At 42.0% G+C, this 18,574-nt stretch overlaps 1 protein-coding gene across 1 annotated transcript in view; it reads left to right on the plus strand.

Moving 5' to 3' along the window:
- The window catches only part of MYO1F (myosin IF), an 87,276-nt gene that overhangs the window by 19,809 nt on the left and 48,893 nt on the right, over positions 1 to 18,574 (plus strand). The window contains exons 2-5 of the mRNA XM_081312922.1: positions 6,363 to 6,500; positions 7,514 to 7,603; positions 8,478 to 8,572; positions 16,582 to 16,669. Of these exons, the coding sequence (XP_081169048.1) occupies positions 6,363 to 6,500; positions 7,514 to 7,603; positions 8,478 to 8,572; positions 16,582 to 16,669 (411 nt within the window). The remainder of the gene's footprint in view (positions 1 to 6,362; positions 6,501 to 7,513; positions 7,604 to 8,477; positions 8,573 to 16,581; positions 16,670 to 18,574) is intronic.

The raw sequence follows: 18,574 nt of genomic DNA on the forward strand, positions 1-18,574 counted from the left end.
ACTCAGTCACCACGTTGCTTTAATACTCAAATGTAGAATTGGAAAACTAATAAAATATTATTTTAAAAAAGAATTGCTGATCTTCTGGTGCCTTTTTTTATCCTCAGAAAGAAGAAAGTTGTCAACACAAGTGAGGGAAACACCCTTCTAATTTTAAGGAACTATTCCAGGATATGAGTCTATTACCTATTTTTGAGAAGTCTGTGTTCTAAAGATAGTAATAAGCAAAGCAATAGCACTTAGACTTATATACCACTTAACAGTGCTTTACAGCCCTTCTCTAAGCAGTTTACAGAGTCAGCATGTTGCCCCCAACAATCTGTATCCTCATCTTGCCAACCTCAGAAGGATGGAAGACTGAGTCGACCTTGAGGTGGTGAGAATCAAACTGCTAGCACTCAGCAGAATTAGCCTGCAATGCTGCATTCTAACCACTGCGCCACCACGGCTCTAAAGATATGTTTCCACACAGTCAAGATTGAATTACAGGTAGTCCTTGACTTGCAATCATACGTTTAGTAACCATTCGAAGTTACAATGGCACTGAAAAAAGTGACTTATGACCATTTTTCACAATTAGACGGTAGCAGCATTCCCATAGTCATGTGATCAAAATTCAGATGCTTGCCAACTGACTGATATTTATGACAGTTGCATTGTCCTGGGGTCATGTGATCACCCTTTGTAACCTTTCCAGCTGACATCCGCCAAACAAAATCAATGGGGGAAGTCAGATTCGCTTAATCGCTGAATGATTCATTTAACAACTGTAGTGATTCACTTAACAACGTGGCAAGAAAAGATGTAAAATGGAGCAAAACTCACTTAACAACGTTGCTTAGCAATGGAAATTTTAGGCTGAATTGTGGTCGTAAGTCGAGGACTACCTTCGTAAGCTTATAGATTGAATGCATTTTAAATCTTTAGTCATCCTATATGGATCTTTCTCTCTTTTATCCATTAGTTTTCTTTTTCTTTTTGATTGCATTTGTTTTAATCACTATAATACATCTTTTTTCACTTTTTTCTAATCAAATCCAATCTTTTTGTTTGTTGGTTTTTGTGAGTGCTCTGTGTCTTGCTGTTAAATTAAAGAAAAAGAAAAAGCAAGAGACGTCAGGAATTTCCTGAAAGACCACACATTTCATAGGCCGATGGGCTTGGCTGACGTATGCTTGTTTCAGTTCTTCATAGGGCAGAGTCACCAAATAGCATGACTCTTTTCTTTTCTTCTGATTGGGCCCAGCTGCATCCTCTATGCCTTTTAGGGCTAACAACCCTCCCAGCTCCCATTCTGCCTGGTCTGACTTTGTTTCCTTTAAATACTCTTGAGTTCCAGCAGAGCACAATATTTTCTCTGTATCCTGCTTCTGGTGGTTATTTCCATCTGCTGAGCGTACAGAATAATAGAGTTGGGAGGGACCTTGGAAATCTTCTAGTCCAACTTCCTGCTCAAGGAGCTGATCTTACATCGTTCTGGACAAATGGCTGTCCAACCATCTCTTCTTTAAAGTCTTCAGTGATGGAGGGCCCACAACTTTTGTAGGCAAGCTGTTCTACTGATTAATTATACTTATTGTCAGGAATTTTCTCCTTAGTTGTAGATTAGATCATTCCTTGATAAATTTCCATCCGTTGATTCTTGTCCTGCTTTGGAAAATAGGTTGACCCCTCTCCTTTGTGGCAGCGCCTCAAATATTGGAAGATGCTATCATGTGATCCCCTACTCCTCTTTATTAGACTAGACATATCCTGCAACCATTCATCATATGTTTTAGCCTCTGGCCCCCTAATCATCCTTACTTACTCTTCTGTTTGCTCTTTCTAGAGTCTCTGTTTTGTATTGCTGTGACCAAAACTGGATAAAATATTCCAAGTGTGATCTTACCAAAACAGTACTAACTCTTTGCATGACCTCTGTCAGCTGCCACCTTATGCTTGCTGTGCTTGCTGTGACAAATTGCCATGCACTGTGGGGAGGGGGAATGAAGGTGGAGGGGGAGATGCTTGGGAAATAAAAAGTAGAGGCTGTACTTTCTTGAGATGCTGCCTCAAGGTCACCCAGCTGGAAGAAAGAGGAAGCTACATACCAAATTGTGCTTGTTATGTTATGTTATGAAAGCATCTTGCATGAACTTGATTGGTCACACTGGGATGGGCAATAAAAGATAGTAAAGGGAGGGAAAAGTAGAACTTAGGGATTTTGGCGCGTGATTCTCTGTTCTGGCTATGCAATACTGCAATACACTTGATCTCTAATAAAGCCATACCTTTCTCAACAAATGGAGCTAACGATCATTTCTATTTAGAGGTCGAAGTTGTAGGCAGGCTGACAACCTCTTTGTTGATGCAGCCTAGGACTGCACTGACTTTTTTGGCAGCTTGCTCCATTGTTTCTGTTTTCTTCCTGGAGGGCTGCTCCTTGTAAGGTTGGCAGGGTGGAACTGCCATTCACACCATGACATTGCAGGACACCTCTATTCTATTCTAGTTCTGTTTCTCTCAACTTCAGTAACTTTAAAATGTGTGGACTTTAACTTACAGAATTCTGAGAGTTGAAGTCCACACATTTTAAAATTGCTGAGGTTGAGAAACAATGTTCTAGAAGAAGAAGAGAACTGGGTAGGATGGAGGTATGGATGGTCAGATGTGCCTAAGAGAGGCTCAGAGTCCTAGCTAAGAAGACCTGCACCTATCAGGATAGGGTTAGAATTATATTTTGTGCTCAGGTAGGTAGTATTGATTAAATATATATACACTGTGGAATCAAGAGAACCCATTTATAACTTTTAAAGTTAGTTAATAAAATTCCATTCATTTCATTTCTTTGTTAACCCATTGCCTTCTCAATGGTGGCCCGTACCTTCTCAAACAATCTTCCCTCAAAACATGGTTGACTAAAAACTTCAGGCCTTTAGGAAGGCAATCAAGGCCTGGCTGTTTCCCCCAAGTTTTGGGGGGCAAGATGAGTAGAGGTCCAATTGGTTGAGTTACAGTATATTTTAAGACTTGCTACATGCACATGCTAGGTGCTGTTTTTCTTTGTGTCTGTTGTTAATTTTGTACACTGGTCAGAGTGATGTTGTTGGGTTGGGTTGTCCTATAAATGTAATACCTAAGCAAATGTGCTGCCCTATGCAACTATGTTAAATAAAAATAATGGGATTTCTTATTTAAAGAACAAAAAGGCAATAAGAAAAGGATACCAACAACCTGGAGGATGAACAATATTTTTGCTATTTCAGTTGCAAAACCTCCTTTCTTAGAACTGATAAATCCTCGGCATTTTTAATCATCTAAAGTATGGTCACCTACTGTAAAGCTTTTGGTTTTTCTTCAAGTACTGTAACAAGTTTGGCTATGTTGCAAGTTCAGAAGGAATTCACACACGCCACAAGCAATGTGTGTCACAGTTTCAGATTCTTGTCCCTATGTTTTTCCTCTTTTTTCTTCAGACATAATCAACAGAAACCTTATTTTTTGTTGGCTTGTTCTTGTCTCCGATTCTCATCTCTCAGGACCCACCCCAAACCACGTCTTAGGAAGACAAAAACTCTTGGAGTCAGTTCTATTCCAAAAGAAATCTTTACTAGGACATGCTTGGTTGTGGGAATACAAGACAGGACTTAGTATTGTTTTACAAATTGAAATTTTATAAAGGGTACCCAGTTCAACCCCCCTTCCCTCAACCCCATTTGGTCAGCCCCCATCCTTCTACTTCGTGTCATCCCTTTCGTGGGAAACAAAAAAGGAACTTCGAATCTTTATGGTTATTGCCTTCTTCCTCTCCAGAATAAAAAGAAAACACAAGCCAGATACCTCCTTCTCTAACCCTCCCTTTTGTTCCCCCCAGTTCAAAAGGTTCCCTTGGTCTTTGAAATAACCTAAGGCAGGCTGAATCCACATATGCTCCTCCTTCCTCGGGAGATGGCAGAATCCATATGGGGGGGGGAATAATGTTTTAAACATACATTTATGAATGTGATATAAATGGATTCTGACACTCTTGACTTAGAAAATAGTGGGAGATTTCGTTTTAACTCCTCCCTTCCCAAACTGTTAATTTTATTTATTTTGATTAAATTTATTTGCCACCCATCTCATATCCAGGCAATTCTAATCTGACCATGGTCATGTAACCATAGGGATAGCAAGAAAATTGGAGGAACATGATGAGTGAACCAGATTTAAGGCATTCTTTAGCAGTAGCAACACAAGTAGTCTTCAGGTTACGACCATTTGCTTAGTGACAGTTTGAAATTACAATGGCACTGAAAAAAGTGACATGAAACTGGTCCTTCACATCACAGCATTCCCATGGTTATGGCAAATGACCAGAATTCAAATGATTGGCAACTGGCATGTATTTATGGCAGTTGCAAGATCCTGCGGTCTCATAATCACCATTTGTAACATTCCCAGCTGGCTTCCAACAACAAAGTCAATGTGGAAAGCTGGATTCACATAATGACTCATTTAATGACCACAGTGATTTGCTTAACAAATGCTGCAAAGAAATGGGTGGAATTCACTTAATGACCACATCACCTAACGATAAAAGTTCTGGTCCCAATTGTAGTCATGTCTACCCATATAGTCACTGCTTACTGAGCTGGAAGCTAACATCCAACCCCATTCAGTATGCAAATCACATCTTTCAGGACACACCCCTCATAATCAGCGGCTATTCAAGCAATGGCATTTTCACCCCCTCACATTACAGCATACAATCCTTCAGAATGACCCCTGGTCATTCTTTCTCCTACCAGACTCCAGAAGCAAACTCCTATGAGCTGTCCCTATTCAATCATTCAACTGGCCAATGTTAAAAAAGCAAAGCAATTTAGAATAAATCGTGAAAAACAAAGAATAGCATAGCATAGCATAGCATAGCATAGCATAGCATAGCATAGCATAGCATAGCATAGAATAGCATAGAATAGAATAGAATAGAATAGAATAGAATAGAATAGAATAGAATAGAATAGAATAGAATAGAATAGAATAGAATAGAATAGAATAGAATAGAATAGAATAGAATATGGAATAAAAGAATAGAATAGAATAGAATAGAATAGAATAACTTTATTGTCACTTTGAAAGTACACTAACTGGCATACGTTAAAATGAAATTTCATTGCATACAGCTCTCAAAGGGTCACCACCTCCGATATACACTACATAAATATGACAAAAATAAATAAATATAAATAAATAAATAAATACAGAATTATGCATATACCCACATACATTATATGACACAGAGAAACAACACAATCTAGTTCGGGTTATGTATACATGTGCATGGCGAGAAAAGCGAATCTTGAGAATTTACTAGTCGGATGGCATAGGGAATAAAGCTATTACAGAATCGGGTAGTCCTGCTAGAAATACTTCAAAACCTCCTCCCAGAGGGAAGCAACAGAAACAGACCGTAAAGTGGGTGCATGGGGTCTCTAACAATGCTTTGAGCTTTAAGCACATAGCACATAAGCAGCATCCTGAATACCAGGAAGTGAGCTTCCTATGATCTTCTCGGCTGTCCTTACCGATCTCTTTATGGACTTTCTATCTGAGGCACGGCTGCCACAAAACCAGACAATGATGCAGTTTGTTAAAATGCTCTCAATCATGCCTCTATAAAAAGTGGACAGGACAGAAGGAGAAATATGTGCTCTCCTCATCTGATGCAGGAAATGCAAAATAAAAACTCTATTTCCAAAGTCTGAGGATTCACAAAGGTCTCCAGCTAGTGGTTAAAAGTGGAGAAATTTTACTACAAATGCAATTTTGGTTAAAAAGAAAAAAAAATCTCTAAGGGATAAATTTTACAGGTAATCCTCACCTTATGACCACAATTGAGACCAAAATTGCCATTGCTAAGCAAGGCAGTTGCTCAGTGAGTCATGCCACACGTTATGACTTTTTTGGCATTGTTGTTAAGCGCATCACTGCAGTTGCTAAGTGAATCAGGCAGTCATTGACTTTACTTGTACAGAAGCTATCTAGGAAGGTTCCAAGTGACAGTCCCAGGACCCCAGGATGCTGCAACCATCGTAACCATTTGCCAAGCCCCTGAAATTTGAACACATGACTGTGGGGGATGCTGCAACAGTCATAAGTGTGAGAACTGGTCATACGTCACTTTTTAGTGCTGTTGTAATTTCAATGGTCATTTAACGAATGGTTGTAAATTGTGGATTACCTGTACCTAATTCTTCTTCAACCAGGTGCCCTCCAGGTGTGTTGGCTATAACTCCATCAACTCTAGCCAGAGCAAAGAAAAGTGACTGATCACTAGTTTAATCCAGGGTTACTTTCTCATGGATAAAATCTTTCTTTTTTTGTCTTCTCTCTTAAAGGGCAGCAAGGAACGCTTTCATTGGCAAAGCCACAATGTCAAACAGAGCGGGGTGGATGACATGGTCTTGCTCTCCAAAATTAATGAAGATGCCATCGTTGAAAATCTGAAGAAACGTTACATGGATGATTATATTTTCGTATCCTTTTAGCCTTATTTTAAAAGGGAGGCAATGACAAGGGGGATATTGAAAGGACCTTGAGTATATTTTGATCAGAAAAAGCCTTTTTGCAAATTAAACTATTGCTAGACCAGTACAGATAGTCCTCCATTTACAACTGTAATGGAGCCTGCCTTTTTTATGACTATTGCTAAGCAAATGCCATGGTTGTTAAGTGAAACCATTGTTCAATGTGGCCGTTTTTGCTATAAAGTGGAAGTAAATGTCAGTTTTCAGCAAAAACCTCATAATTAATGGGCACATGACTGTGGAACACTGTAAACAGCCATAAATGTGGGCTGGTTGCCAAGCAACTGAAATGCAATCATAAGACCATGGGATGGGGCAGCTGTTAGAACTTCAGAACTCAGTAATTTTTTTTGGGGGGGGGCATCATAACTTCAAACAGTCACTAAGCAACCGGTCATAAGTCAAGGACTACCTGTACAGATGTGGGCTAGGTTTTTTGCTCTGTGACAGAAACTACCAGCATACGTAAATTTATATCCACATATAAGTCTATATTTAGGAAAGAGTCTGTGGATTTCTTGCAGACTTAGCGTTGATACCATAGGAGGAAGAAGAATGACACTCCAGAGCAGGGGTCTTCAAACTTGGCCCTTTTATGACTTGTGGACTTCAACTCCCAGAATTCCTCAGCCAGTGTGCCTGGCTGAGGAATTCTGGGAGTTGAAGTCCACAAGCCATAAAAGGGCCAAGTTTGAAGACCCCTGCTCCAGAGGGTTCCAAGGCAGGCATCATTGCATGTGTTAAATTTCATAATCCTTTGCATTTTTATCACAGTTTTAAAAAGCATACGAAGCCACTCTTGTGGTGGGGGGGGAAAGCATTTCCACTTTTTAGGTGTAGATTATATGGCCTGCAAGACATCAGCCAAGATGGCTGCAAATCTTTTCAGGTTTATGAGCCCTTACTCAAGAAATCATAGGCCATTTTTTCCCTCTTTCTGGACCTTAATAAGAATTGCTCAGACCTATATTGGACCAGTCCTTATATCTGTCAACCCCTTTAAGCAGATGCCCTACTTTACAGATCGAGAAATTGAACTCTACCAAGGAGCGGTGAGTCCATTTGATGAGAAAAAACAATATAAGAGCCAAGGAATCTGAACGATCCCATTCCTTGAATTTCTTACAATCTATTTTGTTATCCAGTTACATTTTTAATCCACCCAATAAAATGGATTATATAAAGATATCACTCTTTCTACCAAAACCTTTGAAGAAGGCTGGTAAAAATAATGATCTAATCTAAGATTTTGCACACTGAAGCAAGAAATGTAGAAAAACTATTGCATTATATCAGGTTCCAGCTAGTATCTAGCAAATCAGGATGATATATTAAATTGACCCCAGACTTTTTTATTATTATTATTTTATTTTATGACCCCTTAAATCCATGAGCTCAGATTAATTCATGTATCAATCAATCAGTTCAGCTCAGGACTGCCCCTGACCTGCGTTCATTCTGCCGGGACCTGAAGACTTGGCTCTTTGAGCTCTCTGGCCCAGGCTGAGAATTTTAACTGGGGTTTTATTTTCAGGGATAATTTAATCTTTTTAATTGTCTTTTAACTTTTGTATTTTGTATTGGTGTGATTTTAAAATGCCCTGTAAACCGCCCTGAGTCCTTCGGGAAAGGGCGGTATATAAATCTAATAAAATTAAAATTAAATTACTGCAATCACAGACCAGTACAAATCCATGTATGTAATCTGTTTATTTATTACCATACAATCTGTTTAATTAAACCCATTGTTCATGTGGTGTGGTAGGAATTTTCTCCTTTGTTTGTTATTAGGCAGGAGTCAAAAAGTAAAAATCATGGACTACACTGTAAGCGTAAAGCCCCCTTTTTTACATGTTAGAAGAGTAAAACTAAGACCATGGGTGAAAATATTAAGTCCTGACTGTGGACCTCTGACTTATATTCTAGGCTCAGTATGAGAATCCACCTCACATTTATGCACTCACAGACAACATGTACCGCAATATGCTCATTGATGGAGAGAACCAGTGTGTCATCATCAGGTAAACTTCGAACTGATAGAAGAGAATATTTGTAGCTCATGGTTGAGCTCATGTGGGGTCCTTAGCGCTATCTGAGCTTGGTGGTTTTCTTGCAGACATTTCATTACCAAACTAGGTAACATCATCAGTGCTCAAAGGCAGCAGGGTGGCTTTCCCTGTCAGTGTTGGTGGGAATGTTCTTGGTGGTTTCTTAAATAGGGTGTTATTTACTGTTAGCTTGTTTATCTGCATTGGTAATTCCTTGAACTGGGATATTGTTTCTTCTGGATTGTTGGTCTGATCTTAATCTCGATGTTAATCTCTGCTCACGTGGGTGGGTGTTGGTTGCTGGTGAAGAGGTGTATTGATCTTTTTGTTTCCTCTTGGGATTTTTGACTGTCTCTTTTGAGTGGTAGGTAGATGTTGTTTATCTCTATAAAGAGAGATATAAACAATATCTGCATACTACTTGTCAGTAAGTGTGCAGAGGTGTGTAGTTCAAGAAGTTGCACAGACAATGAAGGGTACTGAGAGCAGTAATAGTCACACAGTAACCACAAGAGACACTGAGTTGTGATAAACAGAAAAATATTTTACTTTTAGGTTGAAAAACAAAGCATGGTCAAAAATAAACTGTTACAATAGTAACAGTCCAAGTAGTAATCCAAATACAAAGTCTTCTTCCCTGTCCAGAGGTCAAAAACACAGTTGTTCAGGTTTAACACAGTAGTAAACCAACAATAGCAGTATCAGAGTAACTAACAGTGAAAAAACAGTGAGAGCAGAGAGAGAGAAGCTACGTTCCTAGCTCCCTCTTATGGCCATGAGAACACTTACACACCCATCAGCCAATTAACATCTTAAAGACACAACATCATAGTTTATATATTTTCAACCCAACTAGATAGGCTATCACCATATGCCTAACACTACTGTTGAAGGAATAGTGACGCGGTGGCTCAGTGGGTTAGGATGCTGAGCCTGTCGATCAGAAGGTCGGCAGTTTGGCAGGTCGAATCCTGAGTGCTGCGTAACAGAGTGAGCGCCTGTTACTCGTCCCAGCTTCTGCCAACCTAGCAGTTCTAAAGCACGTAAAAATGCAAGTAGAAAAATAGGGACCACTACGGTGGGAAGGTAACAGCGTTCCATGCGCCTTTGGCGTCTAGTCATGCCAGCCACATGACCACGGAGCCGTCCTCGGACAAGCGCTGGCTCTTCGGCTTTGAAACGGAGATGAGCACCGGCCCCTAGAGTCGGAAACGACTAGCACACATGTGCATGGGAACCTTTACTTTTACCTTACTGTTGAAGGAAAAGTCTTCATCAGGGTCCAGTCCAAGCCGGGAATAAATAACATGGCAACTGCTTTAGGAAGAAGGTTGTAGTTTATTGAAGAAGAGAGCCAGGCAGAAAGATGGCTCTGGAAGAAAAAATAAAGAGCACCTGTAGTAGGGAGTGGGTTTTTATACCTTCCTGGCCTTTTGTTTGGAGTTGTTCCTGTGTCATGACTTTCACTTGAGTCTGAGTGTGCTTTTCTGGTATTCTAATGGTGGTGGGTTAATCATATTATGTCCTGTCTTAGAGTTTGGGTGGGGGTATGTAGATTTAAAGGGTCTTTGTCTTCCTGATCTCTTCAGCTTTTAGCTGGAGGGCTCCAACCTTCCTGAATGGATTATTACATCTGCATTTCTAAAAGCTAGTTTCTCCTGAGTTGTCTGGCTGGAGGGACAGTGTGGAGAAGTTTCTGCTTTTTTAAAAGATCTTCTTCCTTATTCCTTTGGGGAAATATATTCTGCCTTTTTTAATATTCCCCAAAATATTTCTTTTCTCTGGATTGTTCCCACACTACTCAAAGAGCCCCAAGGACCCCACAAACTTCAGACTGCAGGGACCAGCAGCTAGGAAGATGGATGCTGTGTCCAGGAAGGTCTAGACTGGGGAACAGACACATCTATGACTGGGGGTCAAAAAAGTCAAGAGGGCAATCAGAACTGTGCAACTGAAGCCCCTATGGTGGGTCTTCTTGAACTGCACTCTGCAAATGCCCCTGGACAATCCCATCTTTGCACTTAAAGTAGAAAGATCCTGAAACTTTTGAATCTATAAGCAAGAACCTCAGTCTGCTTGACCAGCAGATCAGGATGCTAAAGGCAGGGCTTTTCAACCAGTGGTACGGGTACCACCTGTGGTAAATTGGCACCTGGCAGGTGGTACACGACAATCCTAGAAAAGTGGTAGTGGGGGAGGGGAATGAGCTGAACCGGTGGCAGCACCGCACAAGCCTGAGCGAGAGATGGCTGGAGCTGCAGGGCTGTCAGGGCTCAGTGGAAGCACCAGGATCAGCGCCAGGCTCCAGCTGGAGCTTGGCACTGATCCTGGCACTTCTGCTGAGCCCAGAAGAAGCACCGATCAGATGGAATGTTGCAGCATCTCCAGGGTCTTGTGATTTACATTCAGATGCTTGGCAACTGATTCATATTTATGATGGTCACAGTGTCCCAGGGTCATGTGAAGTGACCAAAACCTGCTGCAACCACCCAGCAAAGGGGGGGGGGGAAATAAAAACCAAACACCCCCACCCCAACCCCACTGCCAATCCTCAACAGAAATGCTCACAACAATGAAAACCTCAGACAGGAGGAAGAGCGCCGCCAGGCAGGCAGGCAGGCAGATATCTTGCTCGGCTGTGGCTTGGGGGGGCACTTTTTCAGTGCCACTGTAACTTCGAACAGTCACTAAGCGAACTGTTGTAAGTTGAGGACTACCTGTACTACATCACTTTTTTCCTTTTTTTTTTTTGGTCATCAGTTTTTTGACACCTTGCTAGGTGACTGGTGGTACTCGGATGTTGCCATATCCTAAAAGTGGTACAGTAGGTGAAAAGGTTGAAAAGCCCTGCTTTAATACACAGCCGCCGCCACCCCTGCTGTCACTGAAAATTGCTGGCTAAAGGAACCAGTTTTATTTTATTTATGTATTAAATTTATACAATAATAATGATGATGATGATGATGATGATGATGATGATGATGATGATGATGATAGTAATAATAATAATAATAATAAGAAGAAGAAGAAGAAGAAGAAGAAAAAGAAGAAGAAGAAGAAGAAGAAGAAGAAGAAGAAGAAGAAGAAGAAAAAAGAAGAAGAAGAAGAAGAAGAAGAAGAAGAAGAAGAAGAAGAAGAAGAAGAAGAAGAAGAAGAAGAAGAAGAAGAAGAAGAAGAAGAAGAAGAAGAAGAAGAAGAAGAAGAAGAAGTTGTTGGAAGGGACCTTGGAGGTCATCTAGTCCAACCCCCTGCTCAGGCAGGAAACCCTATACCATTTCAGACAAATGGCTGTCCAGTCTCTTCTTAAAAACCTCCAGTGTTCAAGCATTCACAGCTTCTGGAGGCAGGTTGTTCCACTGGTTTGTTCTAATTGTCAGGAAGTTTCTCCTTAGTTCTAGGTTGCTTCTCTCTTTGACTAGTTTCCATCCGTTGCTTCTTGTCCTGCTTTCAGGTGCTTTGGAGAATAGGTTGACTCCCTCTTCTTTGTGGCAGCCCCTGAGATATTGGAACACTGTTATCATGTCACCCCTCACCCTTCTCTTCATTAAACTAGACATACCCAATTCCAGTAACCGTTCCCTATATGTTTTAGCCTCCAGTCCCCCAATCATCTTTGTTGCTCTTCTCTGGACTCTTTCTAGAGTCTCCACATCTTTTTTACATTGTGGTGACCAAAACTGGATGCAGTATTCCAGGTGTGGCCTTACCAAGGCATTGTCAAGTGATATTAGTACTTCACGTGATCTGGATTCTATCCCTCTGTTAATGCAGCCTAGCACTGTGTTGGCTTTTTTGGCAGCTGCAGCACACTGCTGGCTCATATTGAAGTGATTGTCTACTAGGACTCCGAGATCCCTCTCACAGTTACTACTATTGAGCAAGGTACCACTTATACCACGGGTCGGCAACCCGCGGCTCCGGAGCCACATGCGGCTCTTTGAGCCGTCCCCTGCGGCTCCCAGCCGCCCGGTGCGCGCGGACCTCTTTGAACGGGCAGTGGTGCGCGCGCACCTCTCCAAATGGAGAGTGCCACCGCCCGTTTGGAGAGGTGCGCGCACACCTCCCCGAACGACCGGAGGTGCGCGCGCACCTCCCCAAACCTTTGGAGAGGTGCGCGCATACCTCCACGCAAATGGGCAGAGATGCCGCTCTTTGAGGAAGCTGTAGCGGCCCGTCTCCGAAGCTGCCGAAAGCGGCAGCTTCGGAGACGGGCCGCTACAGCTTCCTCAAAGAGCAGCGCCCCTGCCCATTCTGAGAGGGGCGCTGCTTTCGGCAGCTTCGGAGACGGGCCGCTACAGCTTCCTCAACGAGCGGCATCTCTGCCCGTTCGCGCGGAGGTACGCGCGCACCTCTCCAAAGGTTTGGGGAGGTGCGCGCGCACCTCCGGTCGTTCGGAGAGGTGCGCGCGCACCTCTCAGAATGGGCAGGGGCGCTGCTCTTTGAGGAAGCTGCCGCGGCCCGTCTGCAAAGCTGCTGAAAGCGGCAGCTTTGCAGAGGGGCCGTCGCCGTCGGGCAACCAGGAACCGGTTCCATCTCACTTTTTAAAAAAAATGGCAACCGCGTGCGTCCGCGCATGCGCAAAAAAACATTTTGCGCATGCGCAAACTTTTTTTGCGCATGCGCGTGCATGGACACACGCACGCGGCTCCCACTTTTTTTAATTTGTAATGGAACCGGTTCCCAGTGGCTCTTTTCCTTTTTTAGGTTGCCGACCCCTGACCTATACTATACCTGTGCATTTGATTTTTCCTGTCTAAATGTAGAACCTTACTTTTTTCACTATTGAATTTCATCTTGTTAGATAGCACCCAGTGTTCAAGTCTGTCCAGATCCTCCTGTATCTTAAGCCTACCTTCTGGAGTATTGGCTATTCCTGCCAGCTTGGTGTCATCTGCAAATTTGATGAGTTCCCCATCTATCCCCTCATCCAAATTGTTGATGAAGATGTTGAAGAGCACTGGGCCCAGAACAGAGCCCTGGGGCACCCCACTACACACTTCCTTCCATGTAGATGCAGTTCCATTGAGAACAACATGCAGAGTATGGCCTGTCAGCCAGTTATGAATCCATCTGGTGGTGCTGCTATCTAACCCACATTTTTCTATCTTATCTAGTAGTAGGTACAGCTGTCCATCTCACTAAAAGTGACTCAGGGAGGAATACAGGTAGTCCTCAACTTACAACCTTTTGATTAGTGACTGTTCAAAGGGACAATGGCACTGAAAAAGTGTCTTGCAAGCAATCCTTGCACTTATGACCTTCGCAGCATCCCCAAGATCACATGGTCAAAATTTGGGCACAACTGGAATGCATTTGTGATAGTTGCAGTGTCCCAGGATCATGTGATCTCCATTTGTGCCCTTTCCAGCTGGCTTCTGACAAGCAAAAGTGAGTGGAGGAAGCCAGATTTGCTTAACAAACCGCATGATTTGCTTAAGAACTGTGGCAAAAAGGTCACAAAGTAGGACGTGACTCGCTTAACAAGTGCCTTGCTTAGCAACAGAAATTCTGGACTCAGTTGTGGTCATAAGTACAATGTTTGGCAATGCCTTTTGAACAAAAGGAGATCAAGGCCTCTGAAATTTCCATCCTTTCCCTTTAATTTCATTGTACTGTATAAAAATGGAAAAAAAAGAACTAGGAGAATTCAGTGTTTGCTTTCTGCTACTTGCAAATCAGCTCCCCCACATCCTCTGTCTACAAGGGTTGCTGCTGCAAGGATCTCCAGCTGAAGTTTATTAGTAGCAGCAAAAGGGTGTATATTGCTCAACATTGGGGAAAAAATCAGTAGTGTTATGTGTGCAGGCACCTGCATAGCAACAGCCACCAGGGGGCGTTGGCCTGAACGGTTTTGGCGGGAAACCCAATTTTGGCGGGAAACCTAGGGCCAACCCCATTGGCTGTCCGCTTACCTGGCTAGGTGTTTAAGGAGGCCAGGTAACCCTCATCCCTCAGTACGCTACCCCCCTTCCAATAAAGAGCTGATCTCGTACTCCGGCTGGCGTCTCTTCCTTGCGTCGGACCCACTACACAATAAGTAGAATGTCCTTCAGAATTTTTTTTAAAACAACCACCTCAAAACCCTGCAGGAATTTGTGCTTTTTTGTGGTTAACTTACTTTACAGAAAGCAAGGGGCTTTTTTTCCCCCTCCTTTTTTCATGAAAAATATTGCAGTGATATCTATTGTGATTTTGTGAGACTTTTCTCTCAGTTATAAATATATATAATTAAAAAAACATGGTAGACGATTAAAAGATTCAATTACAATACTAAGCAGAAGCAGCATGAATGTCATCTAGATGGGCTTTTCCCTCTATTCAAAATTCTGTAGTTTCATTACATGCCAAACAAGCTTTACGGGTGGAAATGCAAAAAAGAAAAAAAAATGCTGGACCTTTTAGCCCATTAAAAATTACCTAATAAACTGGATAAACAAATAAAGCTTTGGATTTTAGACAGTGAAAGAAAAGCTGTCCTTAGCACAGGGTGCAAACTCTTGTCTCCTTTGTTTAGTTACGGTAATCTTCCCCACTGCAATTATGATGAGATCATTGCAAAAGAGTGATTGCAGGATATGGGGCAATTCTCCTCTCTCTGCAGACTGCAAAGCTCTGTAAATAAGCCTTGCATTGTCCTTAGCAATAAGAGCCCCAAAGCGAAGCCTTTCTTGGAAATTCAGGAGTAAAAAAAAGTGCTCTCTCTACTGGTATCTTCAATGCAAACTTTTCCTGCACCCATCTGCATCTATCATCATCCTTTTGGCCAACCAGGTGGGCTCCACTGTCTTTCCAATGCTTCACCCCGGCTTCCCTCTAAGCAAAATGGGGTCCCGGTGGGCAGCAAGTGCTCTGGAAAACTTGACAAGCAGTGGGTTAGGATTGCAGGGAGCCCATTGCCTAAAGCAGGGGTTTTGTTCTGCTTAACGACAAAGCCATCTGAATCAGTGCTGAAGGCATCAGAAACTATTTAAGTTTTCTTGAATAAATTGATCCAAATACAGGCAGCCCTTGATTAACGACCACAATTGGGACAGGAATTTTGGTCATTAAGTGATACAGTTATAAAGCAAGTCATCACGTGACCGGATCTGATTTTATGACCATTTTTACCGTGGTTGTTAAGCAAATCATGTGATCATTAAATGAAGCACACAGTCATTAAACGAATCCAGTTTTTCCCATTGACTTGGCTTGGCAGAAACAAATTGGGAAGGTCACAAAACACAGTCATGTGGCTGCAGGACACTGCAACTCTTGCAAAGACAAGGTAGTTGCCAAGTGCCCAAATCGTGGTCATGTGATTAAGTGGAGGGGTGCAACAGTCATAACTCTGAGGAAAGGTTATGTCACTTTTTTCAGGACTGTTGTAACTTTGAACTGTTGTTAAATGAATAGTTGTAAGGTGAGGACTACCTGTATTCCATTATTTCTTCTTGCTGTTAAGCAGCTTGCCTGCCTGCCTATCCACTCCTTCCTTCCTTCCTTCCTTCCTTCCTTCCTTCCTTCCTTCCTTCCTTCCTTCCTTCCTTCCTTCCTTCCTTCCTTCCTTCCAACCATCCATCTACAAAGCCACCGCGGTATGCCTGATGATGCAGTTGAGTGTTTCATTCATTTTGTGTGAAAAGGTTGTGGGTTAAGCACAAATAGGTCTATTTTGGAGGTCTTTTAATGCAAAAAACGGTGGAGGTCCCACCAGCTATTTGGATTTTAGCAGCAGGATCTAAAGATGTTCTTGGAAGCAACAGAGTCTTGAGGACCTTTCAGGATGTCAAAAGAGGTGGAGCTAATCTAATTTCAGGCAGAAGGATGTTCCATAAGTGGGAGCAACAGCAGAGAAGGCACCAAAGGAAGGTCCCTAGCTGATGGGTACCCATAGCATCCCTTCTCTGCCAGACCTAATGGGGCATTTAGGCTCCTGTTCTCTCTGCTTTCTAAATTCATCCTGTTTCACCATTTTACAGCATGTGTGTGTGTATTTTTAGTGGTGAAAGTGGCGCTGGGAAAACAGTGGCTGCAAAATACATCATGGGATACATTTCCAAGGTGTCGGGAGGAGGCAAAAAGGTGCAGGTAAGTGTCAAGAACAATGGACTTGCATTCTCCTCCCTTCCTTCTTCCAATTCTGTGTTGTTGTTATCTTACTTTTCACTTTCACTTCATTGTGCAGGAAGAACAAAATCTGATTCTTTTTATTTCAGAAGTCACGTATGTACAACAAGATTTGCAAGTGCCGCCAATCTCTCTGATGTGTTGGATCCAGTGCTTTTTTTGTAAAAGAAAAAGGTGCCGGAACTCACACATGTCATACAACCCGCCTTGCCTACCCTACAAGGTTCCATCCAAAAAAGGTGCCGGAACTCCGTTCTGAGTGTTCTATGAGAAAAAAAAGCCCTGGTTGGATCTGTTACTCCCAGAATTCCTAGTCTACCCAGGAATTCTGGGAGTCACCGACAGATCGGAAAGACATCAGGCTGGTATAGGGCAAGCCATTGGACATTTATAATTCCAAACCTAGAAACATAACAATTGAACTTGGAAGACCAGGACTGGAAGACTGAGGGGTGATCTGGACAAGGGTCTTAGGATAATGAGTCCCTCCATCCTTGCAGGACCACCTGGAGGGGAGGTGAAAATGTACAAGATGGCAGGTACGGCATCACAACTGAAACTGTGTCCCTTCAGTTGCCATACCTACCATCCTGCAGATTCAGATAGTCTTGCTTTGTTGGTAGATATTAATTTCCTATAACCCTGCAAGTTTATGCCAGTTTTTTAAATGCTTTATATATATATATTTATTTTATCGTTTATCGCTATTTATATCCCTTTATAAATAATAAAGGGCTACAAAGGACCAAAGGTGACTAACATATCCTACACACCTTCTTCCTCCTATTTTCCCCACAACAACAACCCTGTGAGGTGGGTTGGGCAGAGAGAGAGGGACTGGCACAAAGTCACCCAGCTGGTTTTCATGACTAAAGCAGGACTTGAACTTACGATCTTCCGCTTTCTAGCCTACTACCTTAAGCACTGAGTACATCAAACTGGCTCTATTATTATTCAACACTGGAAGTTTTTTAAAAAAAGACTGGACAGCCATTTGTCCAAAATGGTATAGGGTTTCCTGCCTGAGCAAGGGGTTGGGCTAGATGACCTTCAAGGTCCTTTCCAACTTTACTATTATTATTATTATTATTATTATTATTATTATTATTATTATTATTATTATTATTATTATTATTATTATTATTATACATTTCTTTATTACATAAAGTTTTGCAGTAGTGCTTTTCAGACTGGGCTGTCCACAAAATACAGGTAATCCTTGACTTACAACCACAACTGAACTCACAATTTTTCTTGTAATTCAAGTCATCATGCCACTGGACTCAATTTTATTACTGTTTTATAACAATCATGAAGCAAATCGTGCTGTCATAAGTCCAGATCAGACTCATCCAGTTGTTGTTTTTTTTGCAAACCACGATCCAGCAGGGTACTGCAATTGTTCATAAATGTTCATAAACGTTTCGCTCCTCATCCAAGAAGCTTGTTCAGCTCTGACTGGACGGTGGGGAATGGAAGGATTTATATTCCTTGCAGACTTTCCTTCCATTCCCCACCATCCAAGTCGGAGCTGAAGAATTTTCTTGGATGAGAAGCGAAATGTCTTCAAAAAGAAACAAGAAAGTCCAGTTGCCTCTTGAAAAAGCACCTTTGGGACAACTGTGACCTGTTGTGACTGAGAAACTCCACAGACATTTAAAGGTGGTGGAATGGCATGGCAATCACAACTTCAAGGACAGATTGTGAATCACTTTTTTGTAATTTTGAATGGTCATTAAGTAACCGGTCATAAGTCGAGGACTACCTGTATTGAAATGGCCCTTATTAAACTTGAGATACCATTAAAAGTCTAATCAGGCAACTCAAACGGAGGCTTCTTGAGGAAAGAGTGCTTTATTTGATCAA

This window comes from Vipera berus, assembly GCF_964194415.1.
Source record: "Vipera berus genome assembly, chromosome: 1".
In the NCBI taxonomy this organism is placed as follows: Eukaryota; Metazoa; Chordata; class Lepidosauria; order Squamata; family Viperidae; genus Vipera; species Vipera berus.